Raw genomic sequence first — 15977 nt, 5'->3', positions numbered from 1 at the left:
TCCATTAAAAATTTTAATTTATTTTGCAAAGAAAAAAATTATTTCCCGAATAGAAAATAATATTGTATTACATATATCAAGGGGGCAAAAGTAAGAATGTCTCATGAGATGATAAACATGAGATCTGAAACACTTGCACAGCAGTCAGAAAGTTGACACTTTCTGCACGGACGTGAGAAAATATTAATATATATTTCGCGGGTCAGAATATACAATAGATAGTAAAGTAGATTTACAAATATTGCTGCCATTAAGTAAAGGCACATCAGTATATGTCCAACTAAGCTTACCGAGTGGGTTCTTCAATGTTAAGGCTACTTTCATTAGTCTGTGGAACTGTCCGGCAAACCGGCAAACGAGTTCACCAGTAAATAGTGACCTTAAACTTAGTATTGATATATTTCATATATACATAGTATAAAAACTTGGGACTAAACTTGGTATACCTTGGTATGTTTCATATATACATGGTATAAAAACTTGAAGTAAAAGACAAATTGCAGAAGAAGACTTAAATTTTGTCTTTATAATTAATAAATACCGTAAATCTTCATTTAGTGGAAGGCTATCACTCAGCTGAACTGCAGTCGGATTTTTATTTTATAATATTTAAAAAAAAATTAGATAAATAAATTTTTTTTTAAATTTTTTTATCTATGAATATATCAAAGGTCTTGTAAATTGAATTATAAGTTCATTATTATTCAGTATTTTTAATTATTAGTTATTTATTTGTTATTGGCTAATTTATCGAATAGTTTTAATAGTATCTAATGAAGTTTTGCGTAATATTATGTTCCTGTGGTCTATTAAAAAGATTCAGGTGAGTTTAATTTTTTTCAATAAGAAAATTAAGGTTGTTTTGAGCAAAATTGGATTTACTGATTATTCACATAAAAAGGAAAGTCTAGCCAAAATTTGAATTAATTCCTGATTTTCGTGAATACCAGGTTTTCTAAATCTACCCTGCTCTTACATCCCTTAAATGGATGGAGACACTTGTTTTTTTCATTTCTATACCATTTCTAATATGTTTACTTTCTATTAAGAAGTTTTTTTTTTATATAAATTTGTTTTCATTCATTCCAAGTGAAAATTATCAAAAACTTTCAAAATATGTCGTTTTTTTAAGATTCCTCCATAACATCCATTGATTTTCAATGATATTTTCTTAAAAATTTGCATTTGCACATATTCTTAGAATAAAAGTCTACTTATTAAAATTTTGAGCCTTTTGTCATGCTCGAACATCCTTAATCTATTTGTATTTATGTCTCTTTTTTATTGAACGTTTATTTTATGTTTCATTAATATTTTCATGAAAATAATCTCAAATAAAATCCACTCATTGATTTTATAACATATACGGTTCACAACTAATGCTTTCTAGGAGTAAAGAAAAGAAACTACTGCTAATTCTGCTACATTGAAGAGACCTCTACGTACAGTTTGTAAAACCAATTGTGTTTATTACTACCACTACTACTACTATTACATTTTTTTTATAGTAACATTGATGTAAATATTTTATTGTAAGATAGTCATTTAAAGCATACGTTTTTATCGATTATATCGATTTTCTCTAAGGATTTATTGAATATTAAAAAGAATTATATTGAATCTAAATGCAGCTACAAAAGAATATACGGGGTATCTTGTGATTCGATGACAGAGCTTAAGAGAGTATTCTTTGGACAATTTTAATTCGAATGTGTCTAATATGCTTTTGTCCAAAACCCAATAGTTAAGGAGGTAACCAATTTAACCAATAAAGTAATGATACATTGTTGAGTACAGTAGTTATATTAGTTAACCATTTGTCTTCGGGCATTACTAGAGAGGCTATTTTCGACCATATTAAGAAAAGCCTTTTCATTTCAAAGTTCTTTCTGTACAGGACATTCTGCATTTGCTACTGGAAAATTACCTTTTTCTGCCAAATTACGATGCACATTTAAGAACACTTGTTTATTAGGAATTCGTCGATCAAGAAACTGATATTCCCCCACTGATGAACTTGAAATGTATCTAAGTGCACTATGTCTGAAATTACCTTTTTTCTTAGAGCCTTCTCCAAACTGAACCGATTTTTAGGATCATCCACTATTTTAAAGTTGTTCCAGGTACGGAACCCCAAGCTCGCACTTGAAATACAGCTTAGAACACTTTCCATTCAATTCCCTTTCCAAGGAAACAAAAATATCAAAATCTGTTCAGCCGTTCAGGCGCTATGAGGCCATAGACAGACATACATACAGATAGACAGACAGACAGACAGACACACATAGAGGTCAAACTTTTAACACCACTTTTTTGGGTCGGGGGTTAAAAATAGTGAATATCAATTTAACAATTTTAAATTAAAACTTAAAAATAAAAACACAAACATAATACAGTTTTGTGCTAAAAACAGAAAAAAGAAAATTTTTAATATTGTTTTTTTAAGTGGTAACACCTTTTCAGACAATTTTTTTTCTCCCGTTTAAGTTCCAACTTCTTTTTGGACAAAATATCTCTCATTTTTGTGGTAACATAAGCCAGTATAATAGAAACATAGGAGGCGTACAAATTTTGTGATTATTGCGTGAAAGGACTGGTGTATGAAAACTAAGCATCGTTCGATAAAATTGATCAAATTTAGCGTAAAAACACCAGTGATGAATTTTTTTTTATTATAAATCGAGACATTATATATTAACTGACTAAAATTGAACCGTTTCAATTTCCATAAAATCACATATAACGTATCATTATTTATCTATCACATCGGTCAATTACAGTTTACAACTAAATTTAAATCATTGTTTACAGTATTTTAATTCACAATAAAAACAGTGTGATATGTACAGTATACAATATGTATTTTTTTTTTGGCTCCATCAATTTTTACAATTATAATGAGATTTAACCTGAACAAGTAAAAACGTACAAAAAAAAAAGAGATAAAACTAATCTATGCAATTACCGTTTTTTAGTCATATTTCCCCCGAAAATATAAACTTATGCACAAACGTTCACACATAAAAATATTACATACAAGGAGTCGCTAAAATGTCTTTACAACGCTCTACCACATATATCTTAGCTCGAAATAAATCGATTTAGGTAAAGATGCCCTTTGAAAAGTTGCTCCGTTTTGGCGCTATACGCTCTTGAAGTTGAAATTTTGAAATCGTTTTTCTTCCATAACTTTCGAACGGATATCTTGATTATGATTAAATGAGTGTGGTGACATGGTTTTTCATACAAAACAACTCATTACTCAGTACAAACCACTCAAATTGATCTAGAGGATTGAAAATCGGTTTGTTAGTTGAGTCAGATGTGCTTTTTTGGAGGGCCCTAACTTCTTAACTTTCCTTTTTCCCTTTGTATGTCGAAATATGACGTTTTTTCACGATTTTTACAAGCTATAAACTTCACAGCTTCTGTTAAGGTGATTGTAAACCTACAGTATTGTAAAAATGTTTTGGTTTATTGCACGGTACATACATATAAACCAAATGTATGCTTGGTAGTCAAGTGATGAGTTATTTTTGGTTTTACAATACCACGCAACTTCACAAATATATAATATATTGTGTGTGTATATGTAAATATATAATATACAAGTAATGCTTATAATTTGATAATATAGATATCGCTTTTAAGTTTTAAGTTTTAAAAGTTTTTTATCACACTCAATATCCAATTGAGAAGGATAACCCATATGATTCATCAATTTTTCAGCCAACTTTGAACGATAAAATAATAATAAAAAGTCCTGTGACCTACGAATTTTTTGTGATTTTTGGAAACTTTATTAATCAAAAAATGTATTTATAAAGTTTTATTGAAATCCCTAGTATTTATTATTCAATCCATGCATATCTCCTTAATTGAGAAGTTTGATTAGAAGTGTGTGTCTTTGGGAGGAGTTATCGTCTTTCCTACCACGCCTTAATATGTAGATATTACATTTTTTTCAAAAACGGAAAAAGGAATACGAAATCCCATTTCAACAAAATGGGATCTACTAGGAAATATATAGTGAGCGGGTAATATGACTTTAATAGTGGAGCTTTGCAGCTCAGCAATTTTTTTTTTTTCATTCACACGTAGCTATAAAGGTATAGGTGCTCTATAATCTCATTTTATTTTTATATTATACGTATTTATTTTTTTCATTTTATCATTTTATAAATACATTTTTTATTTCGTTGGTGCTATCTATCTATTTACATGTTAATATTTGAATAGTGTTTCATGATATTTACATGTTAAAGGTATCATTCGAGATAGGATTTATATGAAATATTATTAACACGCTAAAACTGTATTTGATGCGATATCCGATCGATAATATTGTCGGAACTAATCTACCGAGGAACCATCACCACAATTCTTGTGAAGGTCATTTTCTGAATATTTTACGATCTATTTACTTTTATTTGATGATTTTTGTGTCATTGGACTTGTCTGCGCTTAATTTGAAACCCAGTTTTAAGTACACGCTATAATACAGGTTATATAGAAGCTAGTTACTCTTGTCCATAATGCACTAAATTGCAGGAGCTATTTTATTATTTAAATAGGTTCAGTATCACGTACTGAATGTAAATGCATAAATAGGTGGGAGTCTCCAAACAACCCTCCATTGAATGAATGAAGCATGTGTTTGTAGCATGTTCAAAAAATAAGTACTATTTGTACTAAAAAAAAAAAAAAATTTTTTTTCGTAATCGATGTATGTAACTTTTTCAGAATGACTATATAACCGAAAAATTAGATTTACAGCCTTTAAAACAGCCCTTAAAACAAATTTACGAAAACTCTAAAGATATTTTTCGTATTATTCTCATACTTTATCTATATACTGTGCGTGATATCGCACCTAAAATTGTATCGAAATACCTTTTAAACGTTAACATGCAAATGGATTTATCATTTGCATTTGAAGTGATAATGGTATAATGCATAAGGTTGGATTGGCAAATACAATTGTAGGTTCTAGGTTCCACCTGTAGGTGTAATCATCATCATATCATAATTCCAGCAATTTTATTTTATTTAGTTTTTCTTCAGTATTTAAATATCTATATTTATCTATACAGCGATGGGAATAAGTTTGGCAACCCTCAAATTACTTTTATAAATAAAAGTTCAAGATAAAGGGCCGGAATTTTTATACTGACATTAAACACTAGTCACTCAAAATAGCTTTTCAAAATAAAAATAAAATATTTCAAAAGGTCAAAATTATTATCAGGCGAGCGAAGCGATCCTCTACTAGGTTGAAATGTAACTTTTTGGTGGTAAACTTTACAAAAAAAATTTAGACATGAAATGAAATGTTGTAGTTCCATATTTATGTCTAGATGTGTTATCAATCATTATTTTTAGAAAAAATTATATAAATAATAAATAATAAAAAAACAACAGTTTTTTTTATTTATTACATGTATGTATACAATCTATATATATGCAGAGACAGTGGCACCATCTATGAGCTACATCTAATACTAATATATAATTTTCTAAAGTATTAAAAAACGTCATAATGAAAAATACAAAAAACGTGATAACAATACATAAACAATTAATTTTTGCAGTTCTACAGTAGAATAACTAAATAAATTAAGTGATATTATATTAATACAAGTAATGAAAAAATTTTAATTATAGTTATTATAACTTTAAAGTTATTAATTAATTGTTATTAAAGCAATAAAATGACACGATATCGTACGTTGACGGGTCGTACAGAGCGTGATCGTAATCGGTACCTAAAAATAGTTCTCTGGCAGCACTTAAAAATAAAAATAAATGCCAAAATTGAAAAAATAAAAATAAATCCCAAAATTCCTTGGATATACATTTCGCTAGGGAAAAAACTACTTGAAAACTACTTAGAGCTATGGTTTCTTGCACAAAAATTCTTAAAACAACATAAACTTTTTCCAAATCATCAAAAATTTAGAAAATTTTATTTATTTATTTTTTTGGTAAAAATTTCAACAAAAATAAATATTAGTTAATTATAAACAAAAAATAGTTTATATTAGTGGAAACTAATTGATTCGAAAAAGTACCTAAAATAATTTCCATGAATATCACTAAATTAAGCGTACATTTAATATGAATAGGTTTGTTGAATGTGTAACCTATATGACTATTGGCTACCATTTTTTTATTATTCAAATCAATGAAAAAATTATTATGAATAACTTATGCAGTTAAATTTGTTTCAAAGTTTATTGAACTGAAAAATGTTTAATACACATTCGATTATTTAAATTCCAATGAATTAAATACTTGTATCTAAAACGATATAATCTGCAATTTTTTTTTAGTACAAAAAAGGAAAATACTGTATCCTGTTATCAGATTCGATTCCTGTAATCGCAAAAAAAAATTATTTTCATTAATTGTTCTGATGAGCTGGTATAGTGCATGGTATTTGCATGAAAGTGGTGCAATCAGCCTCTTATAAATAATCGAGGAGCTGATAAATGAAAATATCAGCAGAGAGGTAGCAAAACACATATATAGTATCACAATGGACCATGGCCTAAGTGTCAATGAATAGCCATTATAACCTAATCTAAAGAACCTTCCCAAAAAATCACGATTTCTTAGAATCATCTTTGAATCGTGTATATGCATTCTTATTAAAGCCCTTCATAAGAAGGTAAATTTGTTCCCGGTGTTAAATTTCCAAATGTTAAAGTTTGCGTTTTTAAGGTATAAATCCTATATTGAAGGGTTATTTAAAGGTATGCTTTATTAGATATCAAAGCTAATTTTCGTAAAGTTAATTTAAAAACTAATTTTCATTAGTTAAAAACATGACAGATATTTTCCAATAAAGATAATTATAAGCGTCACTCGTTGGTCCATAAAATACCATTAAAGTGGTGAAAATTCTATAAGTGTTTTCTTTAAATTTTTAGGTATCAATATTTCAACTGTAGTTTATATCGAAAAATTTTACTATTAGTTTCCGTCTAATTTTGCCAAGTTCTCACAGAATCCACTCTGAATTAACTCCATAATAAAAAAGATGAGGTATTGAAATTATGAAGATATCTTCCTAATTAACCGGCTCAGAGGCTTAGCGAGTAAAGTCGTCTTTAAACGTTTGGCTTCTTTTTTCAATATATGCTGAGTCATGTCACCATAAAAGCATTGTGTGTATCTACATTTTTATCTCATACCTTATATTAACTAGTAAACAGACATTCATTGTTTAAATTGGTTTAACTGTAATTATATTTTCCATTTTCATCATAATGATGTATACCCATTTCATGAAAATTCAAATAGTAAACATGCATGTGTTCGGTGAATACAGGTATATTGTCAAAACATATACATTTTCCTATTACATTTACCTATATGTCAAATACAGGTAAAAAGTTGCTGACTGGAGGTCATATCAACATAGACTAGGTACCTACTACAAATCTATAATAGTACAATAAAAAACCATTGTACATAACGAGGTATTATACTGAAGTCATTATAAAAGTGAAAATGTAATTATTATGAATTCATAGAAAAATAGCTTATAATGTATAAAGTAATTCCGGGGAAAATGGTCAATCGTTTAAGTTTCCAGCATTTCGATGATGTGTCGCATTTAAGATGAAGACACCCTCATATTTTCGTTATTTATTGAAATACCGATTTGAAATTTTACAGGGTAATAGATCAAACTTTTAATAATACCGAAATCTGAACTTTGGATTGACAAATAGGGCGGAGTGTTTACTTTTTTCTTGTATCCTTACAAGGTAAGCTTGAGAGATGAGAACTTCTAGGCATGATTAGAAAATTGTATTAAGTTATCCGTACCCCATACAGTTTTTGAGTTACTGACTATGTATAGTAAAATACAAAAACTAATTATTAATAACAAATCATAATTATGATCAGTTCAATCATATTACACATGTATTTGAGGGGTATGTAAGGGCAATCATTATGTATGTGTCGTGTGGCGTTTAGAAATCATGATATAAGAGAGAGGTGTCTAGAAAGATGCGCTTTCAAATTAAGCCTATTGTTTAATTATTTTGTATTTTTATAATAAATTCGTTTCAGGAAAAAATTGGAAAGTATTTTCTATACATGTTTCGTCGTCATGAAGGGAAACGTCGTTTAGTCGTTTAGTCGTTGGGTGTATAAGTGAAACAGAAACATGGAATCATCATGACATGGTCTGTGAATGTATATTTTAAATATACAATTAAATTTTTAAATGACCAATTATGGTCAAAGTCGCATCGTTTGAACGTCAAAGTTGATCCGTCAATTGAAGCAAAACAATAAAACTATGAATTTTGATTAAAATGAGCGAAAAAAAGGTATATCTAACAACATACCTTGCAACAACATATACCTACTTCAATTTCGCAAATTTTCCTAAAAACGGAAGTTGTAACCTCAAGTATGGACAACCTTCACGATCTTCTCATACGATATAATGAACGAACTACTGTTATACTTCATCTAACAAAAATAATTACTAAAATATAGTAAGCAATTAGTTTCTAAACAACTATTACCTACAATATATCGTATCATATCGCTTAAGCTATTATTTATACGTCAAGTTTCTGATATTTTATCACGCATTTATCCACTTTTTACTAATTATATATGCTGTTTTGAAAACAATCATTTTGAAATGTTTTGTTTTTTTAAAGTGGGGATACGATTAGAATTGATTAATTTTATCAAATTATAACGAATGCGTTCTGATTCTATGCGTTTTTACTGGACATTTAAAAAATTAAGTACTTAAGCTCTACATACTGTTGGTACATGCTATTGAAGTATATCTTTTTATAGATAAAAGTATGCACGAGTATAACAATCAGAGCCATATTCTATACTTTTTGTTATTCATAAAAGTAGTTTTTTATTTTAAGAGTTTTACCTACTGGCGGTAAGCAACTGCCATCTTTAGCGATGTCATCTTAAAAAATTTACAACAGACCCTACGTTTTATTTCAAAAATGCCTACTTACATTTAAATGGTATAATTTTTTTTAAATTTTCAATATAAACCGTATATATATAAAACCGCTCGTTCTAGAACCATGAAAATTTGACACATGTCTCTTAAATGGCGTAAGTGTACAGTTAAAAGTAAGAATTTTTTGGAAATTCGTCCCGTAAGTGATTCAAATCAGGGAGGGTTGAAAATGTATATGAAACTTGGTCATTTTTAAAGTTGGAAATGTATAAAATGAAATATGAGCTCATGGTTAAAAACATAAATTTACTGTATCACTTTTTTATGAAAATGTATTCTTTTTGGGTAAAATAGGATTGGAAAGTTTATATGAAACATTTTCATTTTCTAATACTTGTATGTATTTAACTAGCGAAGTGGGTTGGTAACTAGCGAAGTGGGTGTATTTAACTAGTGGGGTGGGTGGAGTTACAAGCGAAGTGGGTGGGTAACTGCTAGTATCTCATATAATTTCGAAGAAAACCTCTCAAAATTGAATTAGGAAGTCTCGTGGCTTCCAGACCTTTTGTCCAAAACTATAAAAGATAGAATGTTGTAAATTTATTAGTAGCTTTGACGTATTCGTTAAAAAGCAGGCAGCATTATTTCATACAAAACCACATCTAAGAATAGTTAGAGTTCGCATTATTTAAATGACTGTCACTCGAAAAAGACTGATTTTCGTAACTATATTTATATAACCTTTTTTCCATTTTAATTTTTTAGATTCACAGATAATAAAATTTAAATATATGTTTTTACTAATAGTTGTTGCACTTGTTTTTCCACTTATTATTAAAGTGTTATTATTGTATTTACAGCTATTTGTAAGAAATTGTATTTGGAATATTAACAAATGTTATTTAAAATCCGCGAACGTATTTTGTCTCACATCATATCACATCGAACATTTTTCAAGTTTTGTTAAAAGTAAATATAAATATCAAAATAGAAAAACGTTTATAAAATATTAATTTTTTTTAAATAAAATAACATCAATATTTCATGTTATTGAATTGTGGGGTAACACCTTCATCTAGTATGTTTATGTTTTGGTTAAAAATAATGATTACAATACACCAAAATCATGCAATACTTTTATGTCAACATAAATAAAAATATCAGGAAAACGTAGTGGTTTTGAAAAACATTCATTCATCTATAATGGTTGTTTAACACCATTATATTCAGTATTAACCAACTTCAAATATCGAAAAACTTTACGTCTTTGATAGAACATAATATTTCGAACAAAATTCTATATGAGATTGATCAAAATCCGTGATAACGGTAAAAAATTATGGAAATTTAATAATACATAATTTATTTAAAATATTTCCGGACAATCGGAATCCGCGTCGACCAAACAAATCTTGTTCGTCTAAGTGTTAACTTTTATTTTTCATTAAAATATTAGAATCCGTAATCACGGAGCTTTCAGGATTGGTGGCTCCACGCCTATAATATTTGGTAGAGTAAAAACATATGGTTTCGAGCATAGATAAGGTACTTAGAAATAAGCAAATATTTTCCACGGAAAATATACTTTTCTATAGAAAAGTTTATATTTTACATACAACGTTTCTGTAACACTCAATGCCTATGTTTTTTAATTTAAAAACTATCTACTGTAGTGACATCCATTGTATTGAGTGATAATTTTTTGAAGCATATAAAGCACATATGATAGAACATGTTAGAAATGCGCGTCTATATTATAATTAGTTGTCTATGGTGTAAGGTTTGCTCTAGACATTTTACACAAAAACCTTACCTAACCATATTTTTTACTATAACCAAAAAATTTTAATTGGTTAAAAAAAAAATATATGTATTTAATATTTAGCCATACATAATACAAATTTAATATAAAAACTTGTTTTTATTAAACATTATGTGACTGAGGGAGAGAAACAAACACATATATATTATTAACATTACTATTTCATTTTTCTTTTTCATTCTTTCGCATGTATTTGTTATTATATTTATCTATGTCGCACTGCTGACAGAGCTTACAATAGCTCTTAAAATATATGCTCCGGCTATGCCATCCATACATACATATACATATGGTAGCTTTGGCTATTGCTGTATTGTGTATACCTATAAATGTCGGTGCTAGTTTGTGAATAAGGGGCATTAGGGCATACAGATCGATATCAACTCATACTCTATTGTAAATGACGTCATACAGACCCGCCCATGACGTCATAACTTGTCATACTTGTATGTATATACGAATAGTATTATATTGTGATATTCTATCTTTATCGAACACACACAGTCGCGTTGAGGAGTATTTCACTAGAATGTTTAAGTCGTTGGTTGTTGTTGAGTGTTTCTGTATGCGAATATCGAATGTTTACTGAAAAATGTTTTTAAATAAATACATTAGAGAGAAATCGTTAATTACGTGCTGACGCTGTTCATCAACGTATTTTATAATGTAATTTTAATTAAGTTAAAAATTTTTTTTTCATCTATATTAAAATTTTTTTATAAAAGAGAATAATTTTACGTTATGTCGTTTCCATTCAGAGTGGATGATGCATTCAATTTAAATGAGTTTATATGGATATTTGATTACTTAAGGTTGGTTGTTGCCTCCATACGATATTGTAAAAATGTTTTGGACTATATGCACGGTTATAGTATTCATGCCTTGTAGTCAAATAATTATGTAATTTTTAACTCTTAGGCACAACGGGACGTATTCTCATAATAAAATATTGTGTATCAAGTCTGTATAATATAGATATCTCTCTTCACTATCAATACACTAACTTTTGTCGTGTCTGTTCAATAATAAAATTGATTAACTATGAGTAATTATACATCAACTAGCAGATACACGTCCGCTTTGCTCGGCATTTTCTTTTGCGTTTTTTTTTTCGATTTTTTCAAAGGGCTTCAAGGGGTTCAACCCCTTAAAAAAATCGAAAAATTTTTTTTATCTCCAATTTCGATAAAACTCAGTATATAAGGTAATTTTGACCCAAAAAGTACAAAAATCGGGTGTATTTGTTGACTGGTCGAATAGTTTTTAAGATACGGACTAAAATCGATCCAAATATTGCGATATCTCAGAAACTCTGCATCCAATCATTAAATTAACCTGATTTTTATACTTTTTGGATCAAAATTACCCCATCTACCAAGTTTCATCAAATTCCAAGACAAAATTTTTTTTCCCGATTTTACGATTTTTTTCATTCCTTGAAAAAATTGCAAAAAAACGAAAAATTTATTTTATTTCCAATTTCGATAAATCTCAGTATATAAGGTAATTTTGACCCAAAAAGTACAAAAATCGGGTGTATTTTATGACTGGTCGAATAGTTTTTGAGATACGGACTGAAAACGATCCAAATATTGCGATATTTCTGAAACTCTGTATCCAATCATTAAATTAATGTGATTTTTATACCTTTTGATTTATTTATTTAACGATACCTCATTTGTCAAATTATGATAAGTAGTTTAGAAGCTAGGTCCGAACAGATGAACAATGAACATACATACATATGGGTAAAATACATAACCCTCGCAATTGTATAGTCGGGGTTTTTTGAAAATAATTTCTTTACCTTAAATAATACAAATTAAATTGTACAGTAAAACTTCGTTTCTAAAAAGCTAATGATTTTCATTATTAGAAGTTTGTAAAAGAAATTGTTGTATACATTCTACCTATATAACAATGACAAGTTGTTGTATAGAAATATTGTTTATATCCATCCACCATAGAGATAGATGGTAGAGGTGAGGTAGTCGTCTGTTCCCATTCTATTTATGAGACGCGATATGAGAGTAAACATGCCGATCTATATTTTCTTTGTTTGAAAAGTTATATCAAACATGTTTATAAATAATATAAATATAATACATGTATAGGTATTATATATCTATACACATGTTCTATTTATAATTTATAAATGTTTATAATTATTAGAGGTCGGATTATGTGAAGTTAAAAATCATGCGTTTTATTACCTTACGGTAAGATGTTGGATTAAGAGCCTAATTTAAAAAAAATTCAATTTACTAAAAAATGAATTTACTTAAGCTGATAGTTTGAGGATTGGTATAGTAGTTGTGTACACACGCATACTGCAGTCAGTTAAGCGACCGAAAGAACAGGGGTCAGATATATGCTATCGAAACGGTGCAGTTTAACGTACTAAACGGTACTAAAATGAATTTTCAAAAGCTGAAAATTGTTATACAGATCGTATATTGCATATAAATAACAGTTATGATTGTCAGCCACTTAGGTGCTAGAACAAGGCTGGTCAGTCAGCCTTTATTTATGAACAATAAAAAGACAAGATATTTATGATTTCCGTGGTATTTCAATTAATGTATTAAATTTAATCGAGGAAATTTCTTCAAACAAAAAATTTGAATTTCAAGCACTCATTTTATACTGGCATTGAATTAAATCTAAGTTTTCCGGTTCAATTAAGAGCTTCCTGTGATTCATAACTGGCAACATTAAAGGACCATTTTAAATTATAAAGTTGTTCTTTATAAAAACGAAAAAATTTTTTGTAACCTTCATTCAATTTGAACAAAAATGGACTTTATAGAAAAATAAACCACTTTGATTAAAAACATTTTTTTCAATTTTATATTTCGTAGAAGACGTACGAAAAATCAATTTTTGGGTAAAACTTTTCAATCCATTTTTGCCTAAACTGTACGGTTTGAGAAAAATGTTCGAACAAAAAATAATCAATAACAGCTTTTTTATTTAAAATGTTCATGAATATAACCAGGTATGTTATAGAGTGAGCTTTTCATTAAACCTGAAAATCTACCTTTTGCTTGAAGCGTTTTTACCTATAAAAGTTATTTTTCGAGTTTTAAGCATATGCCAACTTAAAAAAAAAACCTGTACAGAGTATAACTAGAAACATGTTCAACTTAGTTCAACTAAGTTTTTATCTAAATAAATTTTGAACTGTCATGTCAGATACAAATTTTGTTTACAAACAAGTTACGTTTGTTTAAAATATTTATTACTTTTAAATATAAACTTTAATTTTCAGTTGAAATTCCAAACAATTTATAGGAAAACTCACCATTTTCGAATGGAAAACATAAAAATTTGCATGTAATAATCCTTGGTCTAATAATAATAATATTTATAATTTATGTTATGATGTGGCATGGATGGCGTTAATATATTTCTAGGTTAAATTTATTATTTTTAATTATATTTATGCATAAAAATATATTTATAAATAATAATAATCAACAACAACATATCGTATATGATATTTAATAACATTTTATATTTTAAAATAATAATGTTTTAAAAATATTTTTGTATTGAATTCTATATTTATAATAAACACAATAAATACAAAACAATATTAATTAAATTTTAAATGTATGGGGGAAAGTTTAAATAATGTTTTTGTTTTTTTTTTTTTAAAAAGTGAAATCTTATTACTTACAAAATGTTCAACATATCCTAATCATTAACGTTTAATACCATGCATATATGTTATATGCAAGGTATACTAAGTTTAGTCCCAAGTTTGTAACGCTTAAAAATATTGATGGTACGCAGAAAATTTTGCTATAGGTTTTCATAGAATCACCTAATTAGTCCATTTCCGGTTGTCCGTCCGTCCGACTGTGGACACGATAACTCAAAAACGAAAAAAGATATCGGGCTGAAATTTATACAGCGTACTCAGGACGTAAAAAGTGAGGTCGAGTTCGTAAATGAGCATCATAGGTCAATTGGGTCTTGGGTCCGTAGGACCCATCTTGTAAACCGTTAGAGATAGAACAAAAGTTCCTTATGAAAAAATAAACAACTTTTGTTTGAAACATTTTTTCGTAAACATCACTGTTTACCCGTGAAGGCGCCAATTAGGCGGAAATCTTATAGTATGTACTATACTTGAATATCAGTTATGTATGTGTCACATGTATGATGTGTTATATGATAAAGAAATCAACACTGACTATGCATGGTATTTCAACAATTAACTCAGTCAATTGTTTGTTTTCACTTGTTTATGTGTTCAGTAACCACCTAATTTGTACTACAACGGAGTTAGGTTGATTCACATTATTTGAATCACTAACAACAGTTATGGATTGTAATGAAACTAGATCAGATAGCTTCAAAATAGCGCTATAGCTTTTTTAGAAGATCTATTACGGATCTTTTGTTTACTACAAGCGAGATAATATAGCAAAAAAAAAGAGGTTAAAATCTTAATTTACTATAATCAGAGCATTTTAAATTGGTACGATATATTCACAGTATAATCCAGATTTTCGTAAAGCAAGTAGAGCCACTAAACATCATCGATTAGACATCAACTTTTCAAGAACGTTGGACATTTGAAAATGAACTGAGGGGAATATTAATCACTTATATTATCCTAACGAAGAGTGTTCCCAAAAAATTGAGTGTATGAAATTATTTGAGACTTACATTTCAAATTTTGAGGATGGATTCTGTTAGTACTTAGAGAAAATCTTTTATAGAAGAAATACTTTTTTTCAAACAAATGACATTCATTTCATCGCTTTAAATGTATTTTAAGGGAAAACAAATGAAAACAAACAATTGACTGAGTTAATTGTTGAAATACCATGTATAGAAAGTGTTGATTATCTTGTAACACATACATACATGTCACACATTTACAACTGATATTCCCATATAATACATACTATACGATTTGCGCATATTTTTTCGCTTTCACAGGTAAACAATGACTTGTTTACAAAAAAATGTTTCGAACAAAAGTTGATTATTTTTTTATTAGGAAAATTTTTTACATTTAAACTTTTGTTCTATATCTAACGGTTTACAAAATGTAGCAAGACCTAATTGACCAATGTTGCTCATTTACGAACTCGACCTCACTTTTTACGCCCTAAGCACGCTATAAATTTCAGCTTGATATCTCTTTTCGTTTTTGAGTAATCATGATGACAGACG

General features: G+C 28.4%; 1 protein-coding gene across 7 annotated transcripts in view; it reads left to right on the top strand.

Moving 5' to 3' along the window:
* LOC123295783 (protein turtle) overlaps nucleotides 1–15977 on the top strand; it is a 413559-nt gene that overhangs the window by 274166 nt on the left and 123416 nt on the right. For 6 of the 7 annotated variants that reach the window (XM_044877237.1, XM_044877236.1, XM_044877235.1 and 3 more), the window contains exon 1: nucleotides 720–823. The exons of the other annotated variant lie outside the window; for it this stretch is intronic. In XM_044877237.1, the coding sequence (XP_044733172.1) occupies nucleotides 794–823 (30 nt within the window). In that variant the 5' untranslated portion in view covers nucleotides 720–793. Of the gene's footprint in view, nucleotides 1–719; nucleotides 824–15977 lie in introns of those variants that run through there. 7 annotated transcript variants of the gene reach the window in all.

Source organism: Chrysoperla carnea, chromosome 3, assembly GCF_905475395.1.
Source record: "Chrysoperla carnea chromosome 3, inChrCarn1.1, whole genome shotgun sequence".
Lineage (NCBI taxonomy): Eukaryota > Metazoa > Arthropoda > Insecta > Neuroptera > Chrysopidae > Chrysoperla > Chrysoperla carnea.
Note: the sequence above shows the minus strand (reverse complement) of the source record. Positions and strands in the feature narration are given on the sequence as shown.